Source organism: Tachysurus fulvidraco, chromosome 26, assembly GCF_022655615.1.
Source record: "Tachysurus fulvidraco isolate hzauxx_2018 chromosome 26, HZAU_PFXX_2.0, whole genome shotgun sequence".
Lineage (NCBI taxonomy): Eukaryota > Metazoa > Chordata > Actinopteri > Siluriformes > Bagridae > Tachysurus > Tachysurus fulvidraco.
Window position 1 is genome coordinate 15,854,856 of NC_062543.1, and position 14,801 is coordinate 15,869,656.

Genomic DNA, 14,801 nt, shown 5'->3' on the forward strand with positions numbered 1-14,801 from the left:
TCAACCAGTGTGCCACTAGTGTGCCGTAAGAGATCGTCAGGTGTGCTGTGGGAAATGATCAGGGTGCACTGGATTATAAGGCGCACTATAAGGCGCATCTGTCCCTAAATGGAACACCGCTTGCTACGTCATCATGTCTGTGACGCGATGACGTACAGGTTACACACACATGCATCGCGCCATCTTGTATTCGCTCAGATGCTAAGTTAGAAACAATGCTATATCCTTGCACAACGATCTGATCTCCCCTTCAGCCACAGCTCGCAACCTTGGGGTAACCATGGACAATCAACTGTCCTTTTCCTCTCATGTTGCTAATGTGACTCGCTCATGTCGGTTTCTTCTCTTCAACATTAGAAGGATTCGGCCATTTTTCTCCACACAGACTGCTCAGGTACTTGTTCAGTCTCTTGTCATTTCTAGACTGGATTACTGCAATCCACTGCTGGCAGGTCTACATATGAACGCAATCTGTCCTCTGCAAATGATCCAAAATGCAGCTGCACGACTTGTTTTCAACCTGCCAAAGTTCTCGCATACCACCCCGCTGCTGCGATCCCTCCACTGGCTTCCGGTAGCTGCACGCATCCGATTCAAAACACTGATGCTGGCCTACAAAGCCAAAAATGGACCAGCTCCCTCTTACCTCAAAGCCCTCATCATTCCTCGCACTGCACCCCGCAACCTCCGATCTACCAGCACTGCTCGACTGGTTCCACCATCACTCAGGGTAAGAGGCAAGTATACTACAAGACTCTTCTCTGTACTGGCACCGAGGTGGTGGAACGAACTTCCCCTAGAGGTCCGGACAGCTGAGTCACTGGCTATTTTCAAGCGGCGGTTGAAGACCTACTTATTCAGGAAACACTTCAACTAGCACTTCTTTCCTTATCTTTTGTATTAAAAAATAAAAATAAATAAAAACCTTTGACACTTTTTCATTGTAACTTTGAACAAATGTTTTAAACTCATGGTATCTTAAGTATGTAACCCAGTGAGCAGCATTAATGTATTTAATGTTAGAGATTTAAGTGCTTATGTACATTGCTCTGGATAAGGGCGTCTGCCAAATGCTGTAAATGTTAATTAGTTAGAGTTAGTGTTGCGCGACACGTGACAGTGGCAATTTGGGGTCACAGCAATACGAGCGAGTGACAGTGATGGAGAAGTTTTTGAGAAGGGAAAATGCAAATGCCGAACAGGGCCCTGGACAAAATTATGACCCAGATGAAGGCCCTAGTATGAGTGGTCGACAAAAGAAAAAATAAAAGACGGTGAGCTCAAGGCAATACAGCGAAAGCTATCTTTCATTTGAATTCACTTTCACCGGGGATGCAACGACACCGACTCCGCTGTGCTTGGTGTGTGGCGAGAAGCTATCCAATAGCGCCATGGTGCCAAGCAAGCTTAAATCTCCAAACGAAATACCCTTCTGTACAAAACAAGCCGATGGACTATTTTTTTTATGCTTACACACAAACAATGAGAAACAGGCAATTTTTTTTGAAAAACCACAAAGGTAAACGAGAGAGCCCTCAAAGCTAGCTACCATGTTGCTGAACTCGTAGCTAAATCAAAAAAGTCCCACACTGTGGCAGAAACATTAATACTGCCAGCTTGTAAAGCCATTGTAAATGAGATGCTCGGCCCTGACGTGGCCAAAGAGGTAGCTAAAGTGCCTCTCTCAGATAACATAATTTCCAGACGTATTGATGACATGTCTTCGGATATCGAAACTGTTGATTTAGAAAAGATGCGCGTAAGAAATTTGCCTTGCAACTTAATGCGTCGACAGATATTAGTGGACATTGTCAACTCTTGGCCAACGTGCGTTTTGTGGATGGAGAAGCCATTATAGAAAACTTCCTATTTTGCAAGACACTGCCAGAAAAATCAACAGGAAAGGAAATATTTCGGGTCACCTCAGCATATCTTGACAAAAGTGGGCTTACGTGGGAAAACTGCATAGGTGTCAGCACTGATAGAGCCGCAGCCAAGGCTTCGTAAGTAGGGTCAAAGAAAAAAACCCAGATGTTATTGTTACACACTGTTTTTTGCACCGTGAGGCCCTCGTTTTTTGCACCGTGAGGCCCTCGTTGCAAAGAGCACCAGCAGATCTAGCTCCTGTGTTGGATGATGTCGTGCGCATAGTGAACTTTGTGAAGACGCAACCTTTGAAATGTCGCTTATTTGCGTCTTTGTGTGAGGAAATGGGAGCGGAACATAAAGTCTTATTGCTGTTCATATAGTCCTTATTTCTCTTCAGCCGTCACAGAATGCCTTGACTGGGTTAGGGACCCATACAGCTCAGCATCAGTTGCTGGAAAGGACATGACTTTAAAGTTGCAATAGGAACTCATTGAACTGAAAGAAGATCATGGTTTAAAGCTAAACTTTGCTGATCTTCCTTTGGACAGTTTTTGGTTATCTGTTGCCAAGGAGTTCCCCATTCTGGCCAACAAAGCTATTTTGACATTGCTCCGGTTTTCTACCACATATCTTTGTGAGCTGAGCTTCTCAAGCTTGACTGCGATAAAAACTAAACACAGAGAGAGACTGAGAGCTGTTGAGCAAGAGCTTTGTGTGTGTCTTTCTACCATTACTGCCAGGATATCCATTTTGTGTTCATCGAAACAGCCCCAGGTTTCACAATAATTGAGTATAAATACATTAAAAAAATATATTATTAACTATATGCATTTCATGTCATTTTGGTTGGTTGTGTGCCCCAGGATTTTGTAAATGTAAAAAATGTGCCGTGGCTCAAAAGAGGTTGAAAATCACTGGATTAGAGCAGCCAAGCTTACCTATACCAGGAGGAAGTGTAGCTGAAGTAACTGAATCTGAAGAGTAACACACACACACACACACAGAGTTTCTGTGTGACACTTATAAGAAAGTCAGCATGTATTCTACAGGTATAAACATTAAAAAAACGGTCTGTCATTCTGGTTCTCCGGGTTTAATGTAGTTACGCATCAAAATATCAAAATTCTTCTCTGTTCTGGTTCCTAAGTGGAGAAAAGAACTTCCTCTAGATACAGTATCAGAACTTCTGAGCTGCTGACTGACTTCAAAACCATTTGCGAAGATCTACTTTGTCCTAAATACTTCAACTTGCACCTTTAATTTAAAAAAGAAAATGTTTGTCTGTTTGCACTATATTTAGATTTAAATCTGTTCATGGAAAATAAATAAATAAATAAATAAATAATAAAAATAATGACATACCCAAGGAGTAAAGCGATGATAAAAGTAAACAACAGAAATAAATTCTGTCTTGTGTGCATTGTAATGTTCTTCGAGTGAGTTCTCCTCAAGATATCTGTCTGTATTTTGATCTGTGTGTCTGTGTGTGAGTGAGGGGAGTGAGTGAGGCTCGAATGTAAACGCAGTAATAGAGGGGTGTGAGAGTTTGTTTGTGTGTGAGAGAGAAAGAGAGAGGTAGAAGAGAAGAGAACTGAAATGTAAAGCTCTCTTGTGATTGGCTGTAGTATTGTCTTCAGCTCTGCCCATTTTCAGGTGGTTTTCTGTTCCTTTTGCGTTTCATGGTAACTCCCTCAGTACTTCTCAGGCGTCAGAGCTAGATGAGCATCTTGGAGAGCAGCATTTTTTTTCCCCTTGCAGAAGTTTCTTTGATTGAAATGATGGACATCGTCAGCTAGCTGGGAAACGGTGTCTCTCAGTAGGTCAGGACTCAAAGCTCTGGAAGCTTTTTGCCACATTACATGTTGATTAATATATCTGTCTATACACTGTGAATTAGCCAGTGTTTTATCTTAAATTGCACTCACTGACATGGGCATGCGAGAGGCGGAGCCGGTGTGGTCACGCCCATTTTACCCCAAAACATAGAGTGAATGGCCACATGTTGTCCAGTCATATATACAGTTAGTGGCTATTTTTTTCTGTTCAAATAACTTTTCTATTTTAAAATTCATCAATTATGTCATTGTTTTGAATCTTTTCATCATCTAAATCATCTAAACAAGAGCAAAATTAACGCGTCCAAAATCTTTCGGATATTGAATTTTTTGGCATTAATGACACTGGTAATTTATGTAGCATTAAAATGTTAATTGGTTGTGTTTGTTATTTCTTAAAAAAACACATTTTTAAAAATAACAAACACAACCAATTAACATTTTAATGCTACATAAATTACCAGTTGAGTTGATCGGGTATTTTGAGTTGATCGGGTATCGGTGGTGCATGACCGATCCAAATCCGATACCTGTGGTAATGGGGTCGGAACCATTATAAGTGTGTGGGACAGGAGGACCCACTTTTTAAGACCAATAATATTGGACCCACCCACTTTTACCGTCTCTATTCAGCACCTAATGTCTTTTTTAATTACTATTATTTTTATTATTTAGCGCTGCCAGTCGAATCCATCCTGCTTGAGGAATGCCCTAATAAATTAAACTCCATTCTGCATTTTAACTACAGTATTGACCACGCTCCTGCTTCCTGAAGTCCATCGGTGTCTGAACCATTATATCTGTATGGGACAGGACACGGCACGCCCACTTTTTATTTACTTCCGACGCCCATGCCCGTGGTTGTTGATTAATGAACAGCAAACATCACAGACTATTGCTTAAACTTATAAGAGAAATACTCTTGTATATTAAATTACATTTATTGCAAACAAATACAATACATTTTATGGGTAATATGTTGCACAACCGCCTGCGACAGACAGGTAGGCTACCGGTATTTTAGTCGGCAGCTCTGAGTTTGTTTTACATCAACTCTTCCCTCTACTGAGGCGTTTAACCACGAGTTATTTTTATTTATTTGATGTTACTTGTTTTAGCACTCGTCTCTGTGTATTTTGTTTGTTTGAAGTATGCATTTGTATGTACAAAATCTGTATTAGTGATAGTAAAATCTAGTTAATCTGTATGTACTAACTATCGTCAATCGATACCATCTCATACTGTCAATAAGTAGGTCTTTTGCCCCTCTGAGTCGGGGCTATTTGGTTTCATTATTGATTAGTTTTGTTATTTTTTTTGACTTGTATCGTGAGTATTTCATATAAATCGAGAGGAAGTTTTGTTTTGGAATGTTGATTTGTCTTTGCATTTAATTATTTTTGTTTGAGTTTACTTTTGATATACTTGTGTTTGGTGGGTCGTCTTCGAGGGGGAGGAAATAATTGCTGTACCTCTTGGGGGTGACTTTTACACTGTGTGCTGTGTTTGATGTGTAACTTCCACACGTGAGTTGTGTGGCTTGACACTGTACTGTAACTGGGTTATGGGTTATCTCCTCTTGCTCTTGAAAGGCCTGGTCATTTAAAGTATATGTTTTGTGTTCTGTTCATTTGATTTCGTGTTTAGTGACTGAAGATTTTACATTTTCTTTTGAGAATCTTAATCCTGCACAACTGTAAAAATAAAGATTTATTGTGTTATTCTCGTGCCCTCGTCTCTTGCTCACCATTAGGTAACGAACCTGTGTCCCTTTGGGACTTTTCTCCTTATAAGGGGTGGTGTAGTCGAATGTTGTGCCCCTAGAGGCCGTTTGTGGCATTTTATAATGCTCAAACTTAGAATTGTTACATCCTGTCCCCTACCACTCTGCTACACAAGCATTAGCAAAATTGTCACATTATCTTTGTGAATATGATTTAGAAATCTTGTGAAGTTAGCTTACTTTATAAGCTTTTATAAATGATATTTTACAGGGCTCTCAAGTTTTGAAGACAGGCAAGCATACTGCCCCCCCCCCCCCTAAAAAAAAACAAAACAATAATGGGAGGAGAGCCCTGTATTTGTTGTATTTGGAAGGATCACTTACCGCAATTTAATTGAATAAATATAATTTCCATTTATTAATGTGTGTGTGAGAGAGAGAGAGAGAGAGAGTGTGTGTGTGTATGTTCACAAAACCCAAGAAAACTTGGGTTCTGCTCCTTGGCTTTCAGATGTGCTGTGCAACAATCGAAGAGAGCTAAGGTTATCAGAGAGAAAGTGGAAGAAATCACAACTTGATGCAGATCTTGATTTTTACAGAACACTTCTTGTCAAGTTCTCCTCAGATGTGACTTCTGCCAAGACTTCCTTCTAAAAGGAAAAGCTTGAAGCTTCCTCACATGACCCTCGGAAATTCCACAACATCATCTCTTCTCTGCTCGACCCCCCGGCTCCACCTTCTTCATCCTTCACCTTCTTCAAATCAATAAATGTTTGTATTAATGTGAATGTTTGTCTTACCGATTAAGAAAAGGCCTAAAAGGAAGTGGCCCACGAACAGGTAGCCAGTTTTATAGCATCCTGAAGGGGAGGAGTTGTCTGATCAAGCATGCAAGGATTATAAATGTCTTGAATGTAGAGATTTCTGTGATTTGTTAAAGGATAATGCCTTTGATTACAGGTAGACTTTATTTTGGGTGTGACTTGTAAAGTGATAAGATCTATGAAGTGTAAAATATAGTGTTGCTACCAAATGGAGTGTTATGATTGGTCCTTTTGAATCTGAAGGGAGGGGACCAGGATGATTAAAGAATAACAAAGGAAATGCTAGAGAGAGAGAGAGGTAGAGGTGGAGGTAGAGGTAGAGGTAGAGGTGTAGGTGTGTGTGTTTGTTGTAACAGTAGCCAACAATTTAGTTATTCCCGTTTGTGTTTTGTTAAGTGTTGAGTTGTACTTTGAATATTTTTTTTTATTTGTTCATTTTTTTTGGTAAATTTTGATTTTTCAATGGAGATTTTGTTTTGGCTTCTTTCACACCTGTTTGAGAATGGTGGCTCACATAAATAAAAAGACACTTCATTGGATTTTTCCAGAGTTTTGCCATTTCTTTTGTTGCCAGTTAGCCACTGCACCGACCATCTTACCACATACCAACTACTTTCAAGAGAGCAGGGGTTATTCCCATCCTAAAGAAACCTGCTCTGGATCCATCAGACATCAAGGCAAGGCAAGGCAAGTTTATTTGTATAGCACATTTCATACACAGAGGTGATTCAAAGTGCTTTACATAGAAATTAGAAAACAGCTTATAAAAGAGAAAAAGAGATATAGATGAAAAATAAGAAACACGATAAAATCATAACAAAAACAAATAATTAAAGAAAATAAATGTGATTTTAATAAAAACAGTTTAAAATATGTTAAAAAGAATAAAACAGGAGTAAAAGTGATTTGGAGAAGCAGCGCAGTCAGGGTGAAGCAGCACAGTGCTCATTCAGTAAATGCAGAATTAAACAGATGTGTTTTTAATCTTGAATTAAAAGTGTCTACTGTTGAAGCACATCTGATCTCTTCTGGAATCTGATTCCAGCTATAGGTGGCGTAATAACTAAATGCTGACGCACCTTGTTTTGAGTGAACCCTTGGTATATCTAACTGACCTGATCCTAATGATCGGAGTAGTTCAATTCAATTCAAGTTTATTTGTATAGCGCTAGGTGACAGGCCAGACAAAGAGGGTTCAAAAACCCTTTATGAAGAAAATTATAACAAGGTCCGTGACGTCGCCCGGTATGGCGCAACCGGGGCCCCACCCTGGAGCCAGGCCCGAGGTTGGGGCTCGCATGCGAGCGCCTGGTGGCCGGGTCTTACCCCACAGGGCCCGGCCGGGCTCAGCCCGAAGGAGCGACGTGGGGCCGATCTCCTGTGGGCCCACCACCTGCAGGAGAAACCGTAAGGGGCTGGTGCAATGTGGATTGGGTGGCAGTCGAAGGCGGGAGCCTTGGCGACCCAATGTCCGGACACGGAATCTGATTGCCCTCTTCAGGTTGGTGGAGAGTTCCTGCCCCAAGTGGAGGAGTTTAAGTATCTTGGGGTCCTGTTCACGAGTGAGGGAAGGATGGAGCGGGAGATCGACAGGCGGATCGGTGTATCTTCCGCAGTGATGCGGTCGATATACCGATCTGTTGTGGTGAAGAAAGAGCTGAGCCGCAAGGCGAAGCTCTCTATTTACCAGTCGATCTACGTTCCTACCCTCACCTATGGCCATGAGCTTTGGGTCATGACCGAAAGGACAAGATCCCGGATACAGGCGGCCGAAATGAGTTTCCTCCGCAGAGTGGCTGGGCGCACCCTTAGAGATAGGGTGAGGAGCTCAGTCACTCGGGAGGAGCTCAGAGTAGAGCCGCTGCTCCTCCACATTGAGAGGGGTCAGCTGAGGTGGCTCGGGCATCTGTTTCGGATGCCTCCTGGACGCCTCCCTGGGGAGGTGTTTCCGGGCATGTCCAACTGGGAGGAGGCCCCGGGGAAGACCTAGGACACGCTGGAGGGACTACGTCTCTCGGCTGGCCTGGGAACGCCTCGGTATTCCCCCGGAAGAGCTGGAGGAAGTGTCTGGGGAGAGGGAAGTCTGGTCATCCCTGCTTAGACTGCTGCCCCCGCGACCCGGCCCCGGATAAGCGGTAGAAAATGGATGGATGGATGGATGGATGTATAGCGCTTTTTACAATAGACATTGTCTCAACGCAGCTTTACAGAACATAAACACAGAGCAGAAGGTAAACATGATTAATGATAAAGGAATTAACGAATAATAAAAGAAATAAGAATTAACAGAATAAAAATTCTAGATTATTATTAGTTGTATATAGTTCACAGTGTGTATGTATTTATTCCCCTATGAGCAAGTCTGAGGTGACTCAGGCAGCAGTGGCAAGGAAAAACTCCCTTAAGTTGGTAAAGGAAGAAACCTTGAGAGGAACCGGACTCAAGGGGGAACCCATCCTCATATGGGTGACACTGGGGGTGTGATTGTAATAAACAGTCTGCTTGGTTTATATTCAATTAGCATATCTGTAATGTATTTCGGTCCTAAGCCATGAAGTGATTTATAAACCAGTAACAATACTTTAAAATCTATTCTAAATGTAACTGGAAGCCAGTGTAAGGACCTGAGGACTGGAGTGATGTGCTCAGATGTTTTGGTTCTGGTCAGAATTCTGGCAGCAGCGTTCTGTATGAGCTGCAGCTGTCTAGTGGTCTTTTTGGGGATCCCAGTAAGGAGCCCATTACAATAATCCACCCTGCTGGTGATGAAAGCATGAACAAGTTTCTCTAAGTCCTGTCTTGAGACAAAACATCGGTCATTAAAACATTAATTCTGGCTATATTTCTGAGATGGTAGTAAGCTGATTTGCTTATCGCTTTCACAAGACTACTGAAATTAAGGTCAGACTCTAAAATTACACCAAGATTTCTGACTTTATTTTGTGTCTTTAGACCCCTAGAGTCAAGGTGTGTGTTAACCTTGAGAGTTTCATCTTTATTTCCGAATACAATGACTTCGGTTTTGTCTTTGTTTAACTGGAGGAAGTTTTGACGCATCCAACTGTTAATTTCATCAATGCACTTACATAGAGAGTCAGTGGGGCTGTAGTCATTAGGGGACAGGGCTAAGTATATCTGGGTGTCATCTGCATAGCTATGGTAAGAAATTTGGTTCTTTTTCATTATTTGACCAATTGGGAGCATATACAAATTAAAGAGAAGCGGTGCAAGAATTGAGCCCTGTGGGACTCCACATGTCATGGATGTCCACTCAGATTTATGGTTACCTATGTTCACATAGTAACCTCTCCCTTTTAGGTATGATTTAAACCATTTGAGGACCATCCCAGAAAGCCCTACCCAGTTTTCCAGTCTATGTAAGAGTATGGTGTGATCTACCATGTCAAAGGCAGCACTAAGATCTAGTAGCACCAGCACTGATATTTTACCCGAATCAGAGTTTAAGCGAATATCATTTATTATCTTTATGATTTACTATTTTTAAGAGGTCAGTTTCTAAGCAGTTAAGTACCTTTTTGAGAAAGGATGTGGGGAGGGTGTCAAGGCTGCAAGTTGATGCTTTAAGATGTTGTACTGTTTCTTCCAGGGTTTTTATATGAATTATGTCAAATTCTGAGAAAATGACAAATTTTTGAGGTTGTTGTTGTGAGGTCTGACTGACCACATTACAATATGAGGCCGTATTGTTTGCCATTCTGATATTACTGATTTTCTCAGAGAAAAAGGTTCAGTAACTACAGACCGGTTTCTTCTCTACAACATTAGAAGGATTCGGCCATTTTTGTCCACACAGACTGCTCAGGTACTTGTTCAGTCTCTTGTCATTTCTAGACTGTCTCCCCTTCATCTGTAGCTTCTGGCACTCTTTCTTCCCTTCCTGATACTGAGTCTTTTTTCTCACTACCCTTGGACTCTGCCACATATACTTTCCTCTCTTCTCTTTCCTCAACTATGGACTTTCTCTTCCCTCTGTCCACCAAACCCAAGAAAACTTCTTGTTCTGCTGCTTGGCTTCCAGATCTGCTGTGCAACAATCGAAGAGAGCTAAGATCATCAGAGAGAAAGTGGAAGAAATCACAACTTGATGCAGATCTTGATTTTTACAGAACACTTCTTGTCAAGTTCTCCTCAGATGTGACTTCTGCCAAGACTTCCTTCTACAAGGAAAAGCTTGAAGCTTCCTCACATAACCCTCGGAAATTCCACATCATCATCTCTTCTCTGCTCAACCCCCCGACTCCACCTCCTTCATTGTCCTCGACTGCAGAAGACTTTGCTTCTTTCTACCAGGAGAAGATTGAGGAAATCTGCCGGACTTTCACTTCAGCCCCGACTGCACTTACATCTCAGAGAATGCATTCCCCTACACCTTCGTTGTCACATTTCTCAACTGTGGCAACAGAAGAGATTTTACAACTCATCCAGTCCTGCAATCCTACCACCTGCCCATTGGATCCACTCCCTACCACTATGCTCCAGACCATCTCGCAAGACATTTTGCCCTTCATTTCCACTATTGTCAATAGATCCATAGCATCTGGTCAGGTACCAACTACTTTCAAGAGAGCAAGGGTTATTCCCATCCTAAAGAAACCTGCTCTGGATCCATCAGACATCAGTAACTACAGACCGGTATCACTTCTCACATTTCTTTCAAAAATTCCTGAACGCATTGTCTATAATCAACTGTCTGTCTATCTCTCACAGAACAACCTCCAAGATCCCAACCAGTCTGGCTTTAAAGCAGCTCGCTCTACAGAGACAGCCCTTTTGGATGTCTCTGAGAAGCTACATACTGCTAGATCAGCCAAACTGTCATCCGTCCTTATCCTCCTTGACCTTTCAGCAGCGTTTCATACGGTCAACCACAAGACTCTCTTATCCACCCTCAAGAGTCTTGGGATTTGCGGATCAGCTTGGGAATGGTTTGCCTCCTACCTGGAAGGACGCTCATATCAGGTAACATGGAGGGGAGTGACATCTGCTCCACGCAGACTCTCCACTGACGTCCCACAGGGCTCAGTACTTGGTCCTCTTCTTTTCTCCCTGTATACTCACTCTCTTGGGGAAGTTATTTCCTCACATGGGTTCTCTTACCACTGCTATGCTGATGATGACTTATCTTCTCTTTAACACCCTCATATGCCACAGCTTCTGACTGGATCTCAGCATGTCTGGTAGAAATTTCATCATGGATGACTGCTCATCAGTTAAAGCTAAATCCAAGCAAAACTGAACTGCTGTTCATCCCAGGTGATTCATCCCCAGGTCATGATCTTGCTATATCTTTGCACAACGATCTGATCTCCCCTTCAGCCACAGCTCGGAACCTTGGGGTAACCATGGACAATCAACTGTCCTTTTCCTCTCATGTTGCTAATGTGACTCGCTCATGTCGGTTTCTTCTCTACAACATTAGAAGGATTCACCCATTTTTGTCCACACAGACTGCCCAGGTACTTGTTCAGTCTCTTGTCATTTCTAGACTGGATTACTGCAATGCACTGCTGGCAGGTCTACCTATGAACGCAATCCGTCCTCTGCAAATGATCCAAAATGCAGCTGGCCGGCTTGTTTTCAACCTGCCAAAGTTCTCGCATACCACCCCGCTGCTGCGATCCCTCCACTGGCTTCCGGTAGCTGCACGCATCCAATTCAAAACACTGATGCTGGCCTACAAAGCCAAAAATGGACCAGCTCCCTCTTACCTCAAAGCCCTCATCATTCCTCGCACTGCACCCCGCAACCTCCGATCTACCAGCACTGCTCGACTGGTTCCACCATCTCTCAGGGTAAGAGGCAAGTATACTACAAGACTCTTCTCTGTTCTGGCACCAAGGTGGTGGAATGAACTTCCCCTAGAGGTTCGGACAGCTGAGTCACTGGCTATTTTCAAGCGGCGGTTGAAGACCTACTTATTCAGGAAACACTTCAACTAGCACTTCTTTCCTTATCTTTTGCATTTAAAAAAAAAAAACCTTTGACACTTTTTCATTGTAACTTTGAACAAATGTTTTAAACTCATGGTATCTTAAGTATGTAACCTAGTGAGCAGCATTAATGTATTCAATGTTAGAGATTTAAGTGCTTATGTACGTCGCTCTGGATAAGGGCGTCTGCCAAATGCTGTAAATGTAAATGAAAATGAGAGAGAGAGAGATTATGACTGGTGTTGTTTATTGTAAGTGTTTGTTGCATTTTTGGTCTCCTTTATGATTTGTAATGTTGATCTTATTTAAAACAGTTCAGCACAAGCCCAGCCATTTTTAGGTTTATGATTGAGTACAATGTCCTGTCCAGAGACAAGCTGTTTCATGTTGAGTTTTTTTTTTTTCAAACTGACCATCGAAAATATCCTCTCTAATGAATGGGTTTTTTTTTTTATTGGTTGTTGTGTTAAATCTTACCCATATACTATAGTGCTATTTTCTGATTGGCTATTGTACAGCCTTTTTTTTTTGATTGGCTGATAAGCATCGGGTGTCGTGGTAAAGAAACCCCTGAAATTAGTGAATGCCCGCACTTTGATTACTGCCTGGTTCCATAGAGACAGCGGTGCGGACATATTAAATACAGGTCCTTCGCAAAAAATTAGCATATTGTGATAAAAGTTCATTATTTTCCATAATGAAATGATAAAAATGTAACTTTCATATATTTTAGATTCATTGCACACCAACTGAAATATTTCAAGTCTTTTATTGTTTTAATACTGATGATTTTGGCATACAGCTCATGAAAACCCAAAATTCCTATCTCAAAAAATTAGCATATCATGAAAAGGTTCTCCAAACAAGCTATTAACCTAATCATCTGAATCAACTAATTAACTCTAAACACCTGCAAAAGATTCCTGAGGCTTTTAAAAACTCCCAGCCTGGTTCATTACTCAAAACCGCAATCATGGGTAAGACTGCCGACCTGAATGCTGTCCAGAAGGCCATCATTGACACCCTCAAGCGAGAGGGTAAGACACAAAGAAATTTCTGAACAAATAGGCTGTTCCCAGAGTGCTGTATCAAGGCGCCTCAGTGGGAAGTCTGTGGGAAGGGAAAAGTGTGGCAAAAAACGCTGCACAACGAGAAGAGGTGACCGGACCCTGAGGAAGATTGTGTAGAAGGACCGATTCCAGACCTTGGGGGACCTGCGGAAGCAGCGGACTAAGTCTGGTGTAGAAACATCCAAAGCCACCGTGCACAGGCGTTTGCAGGAAATGGGCTACAGGTGCCGCAGTCCCCAGGTCAAGCCACTTTTGAACCAGAAACAGCGGCAGAAGCGCCTGACCTGGGCTACAGAGAAGCAGCACTGGACTGTTGCTCAGTGGTCCAAAGTACTTTTTACGGATGAAAGCAAATTTTGCATGTCATTTGGAAATCAAGGTGTCAGAGTCTGGAGGAAGACTGGGGAGAAGGACATGCCAAAATGCCTGAAGTCCAGTGTCAAGTACCCACAGTCAGTGATGGTCTGGGGTGCCATGTCAGCTGCTGGTGTTGGTCCACTGTGTTTTATCAAGGGCAGGGTCAATGCAGCTGGCTATCAGGAGATTTTGGAGCACTTCATGCTTCCATCTGCTGAAAAGCTTTATGGAGATGAAGATTTCATTTTTCAGCACGACCTGGCACCTGCTCACAGTGCCAAAACCACTGGTAAATGGTTTACTGACCCATGGTATTACTGTGCTCAATTGGCCTGCCAGCTCTCCTGACCTGAACCCCATAGAGAATCTGTGGGATATTGTGAAGAGAAAGTTGAGAGACGCAAGACCCAAAACTCTGGATGAGCTTAAGGCCGCTATCGAAGCATCCTGGGCCTCCATAACACCTCAGCAGTGCCACAGGCTGATTGCCTCCATGCCGCGCCGCATTGTAGCAGTCATTTCTGCAAAAGCATTCCCGACCAAGTATTGAGTGCATAACTGAACATAATTGTTTGAAGGTTGACTTTTTTTGTATTAAAAACACTTTTCTTTTATTGGTCGGATGAAATATGCAAATTTTTTGAGATAGGAATTTTGGGTTTTCATGAGCTGTATGCCAAAATCATCAGTATTAAAACAATAAAAGACCTGAAATATTTCAGTTGGTGTGCAATGAATCTAAAATATATGAAAGTTAAATTTTTATCATTACATTATGGAAAATAATGAATTTTCAAAAAGTTTTTCTGTGTGAGAATTACGATGTGTAGCGGGAGAGCGTGAAAAAGACCTCTCAATGCAGTCACTCTCAATGCATGACACTTGACAGCCCTGTATTTAACACGTTACTGTCGGACTCGCTAATGTTAGCTAGTTATGACGTTGTTGACGTGTCCGGTCACTTTAAATCAGTGGAATTAAACAATCTCCATTGTTAGTAAAACATAATATGTGCATTATAATGAAATGCTGCATGTTCCAGAGAGTGGAGATATCCGCACTGGTGTATCTGTGAAATAAGCAGAACAGAAGAGATATTAGATGGCTGTTTTTGTTGTTTTTATAACTTGAGAAATCATGTTATTTTGAATCAAATAATTTTTCTTACTCGG

General features: G+C 42.0%; 1 protein-coding gene across 3 annotated transcripts in view; it reads right to left on the minus strand.

Annotated features, from left to right (window-relative positions):
- Window positions 1-3,380, minus strand: part of LOC113662878 (histo-blood group ABO system transferase-like) — a 124,757-nt gene extending 121,377 nt beyond the window's left edge. Inside the window, exons 1-2 of one of the 3 annotated variants that reach the window (XM_047809560.1) lie at window positions 3,232-3,374; window positions 2,808-2,843 (exon numbers count right to left, since the gene is read on the minus strand). In XM_047809560.1, the coding sequence (XP_047665516.1) occupies window positions 2,808-2,843; window positions 3,232-3,290 (95 nt within the window). In that variant the 5' untranslated portion in view covers window positions 3,291-3,374. Of the gene's footprint in view, window positions 1-2,807; window positions 3,103-3,231 lie in introns of those variants that run through there. The other 2 variants (XM_047809562.1, XM_047809557.1) reach the window with 2 other exon arrangements.
- Window positions 3,381-14,801: the final 11,421 nt, after the last annotated feature.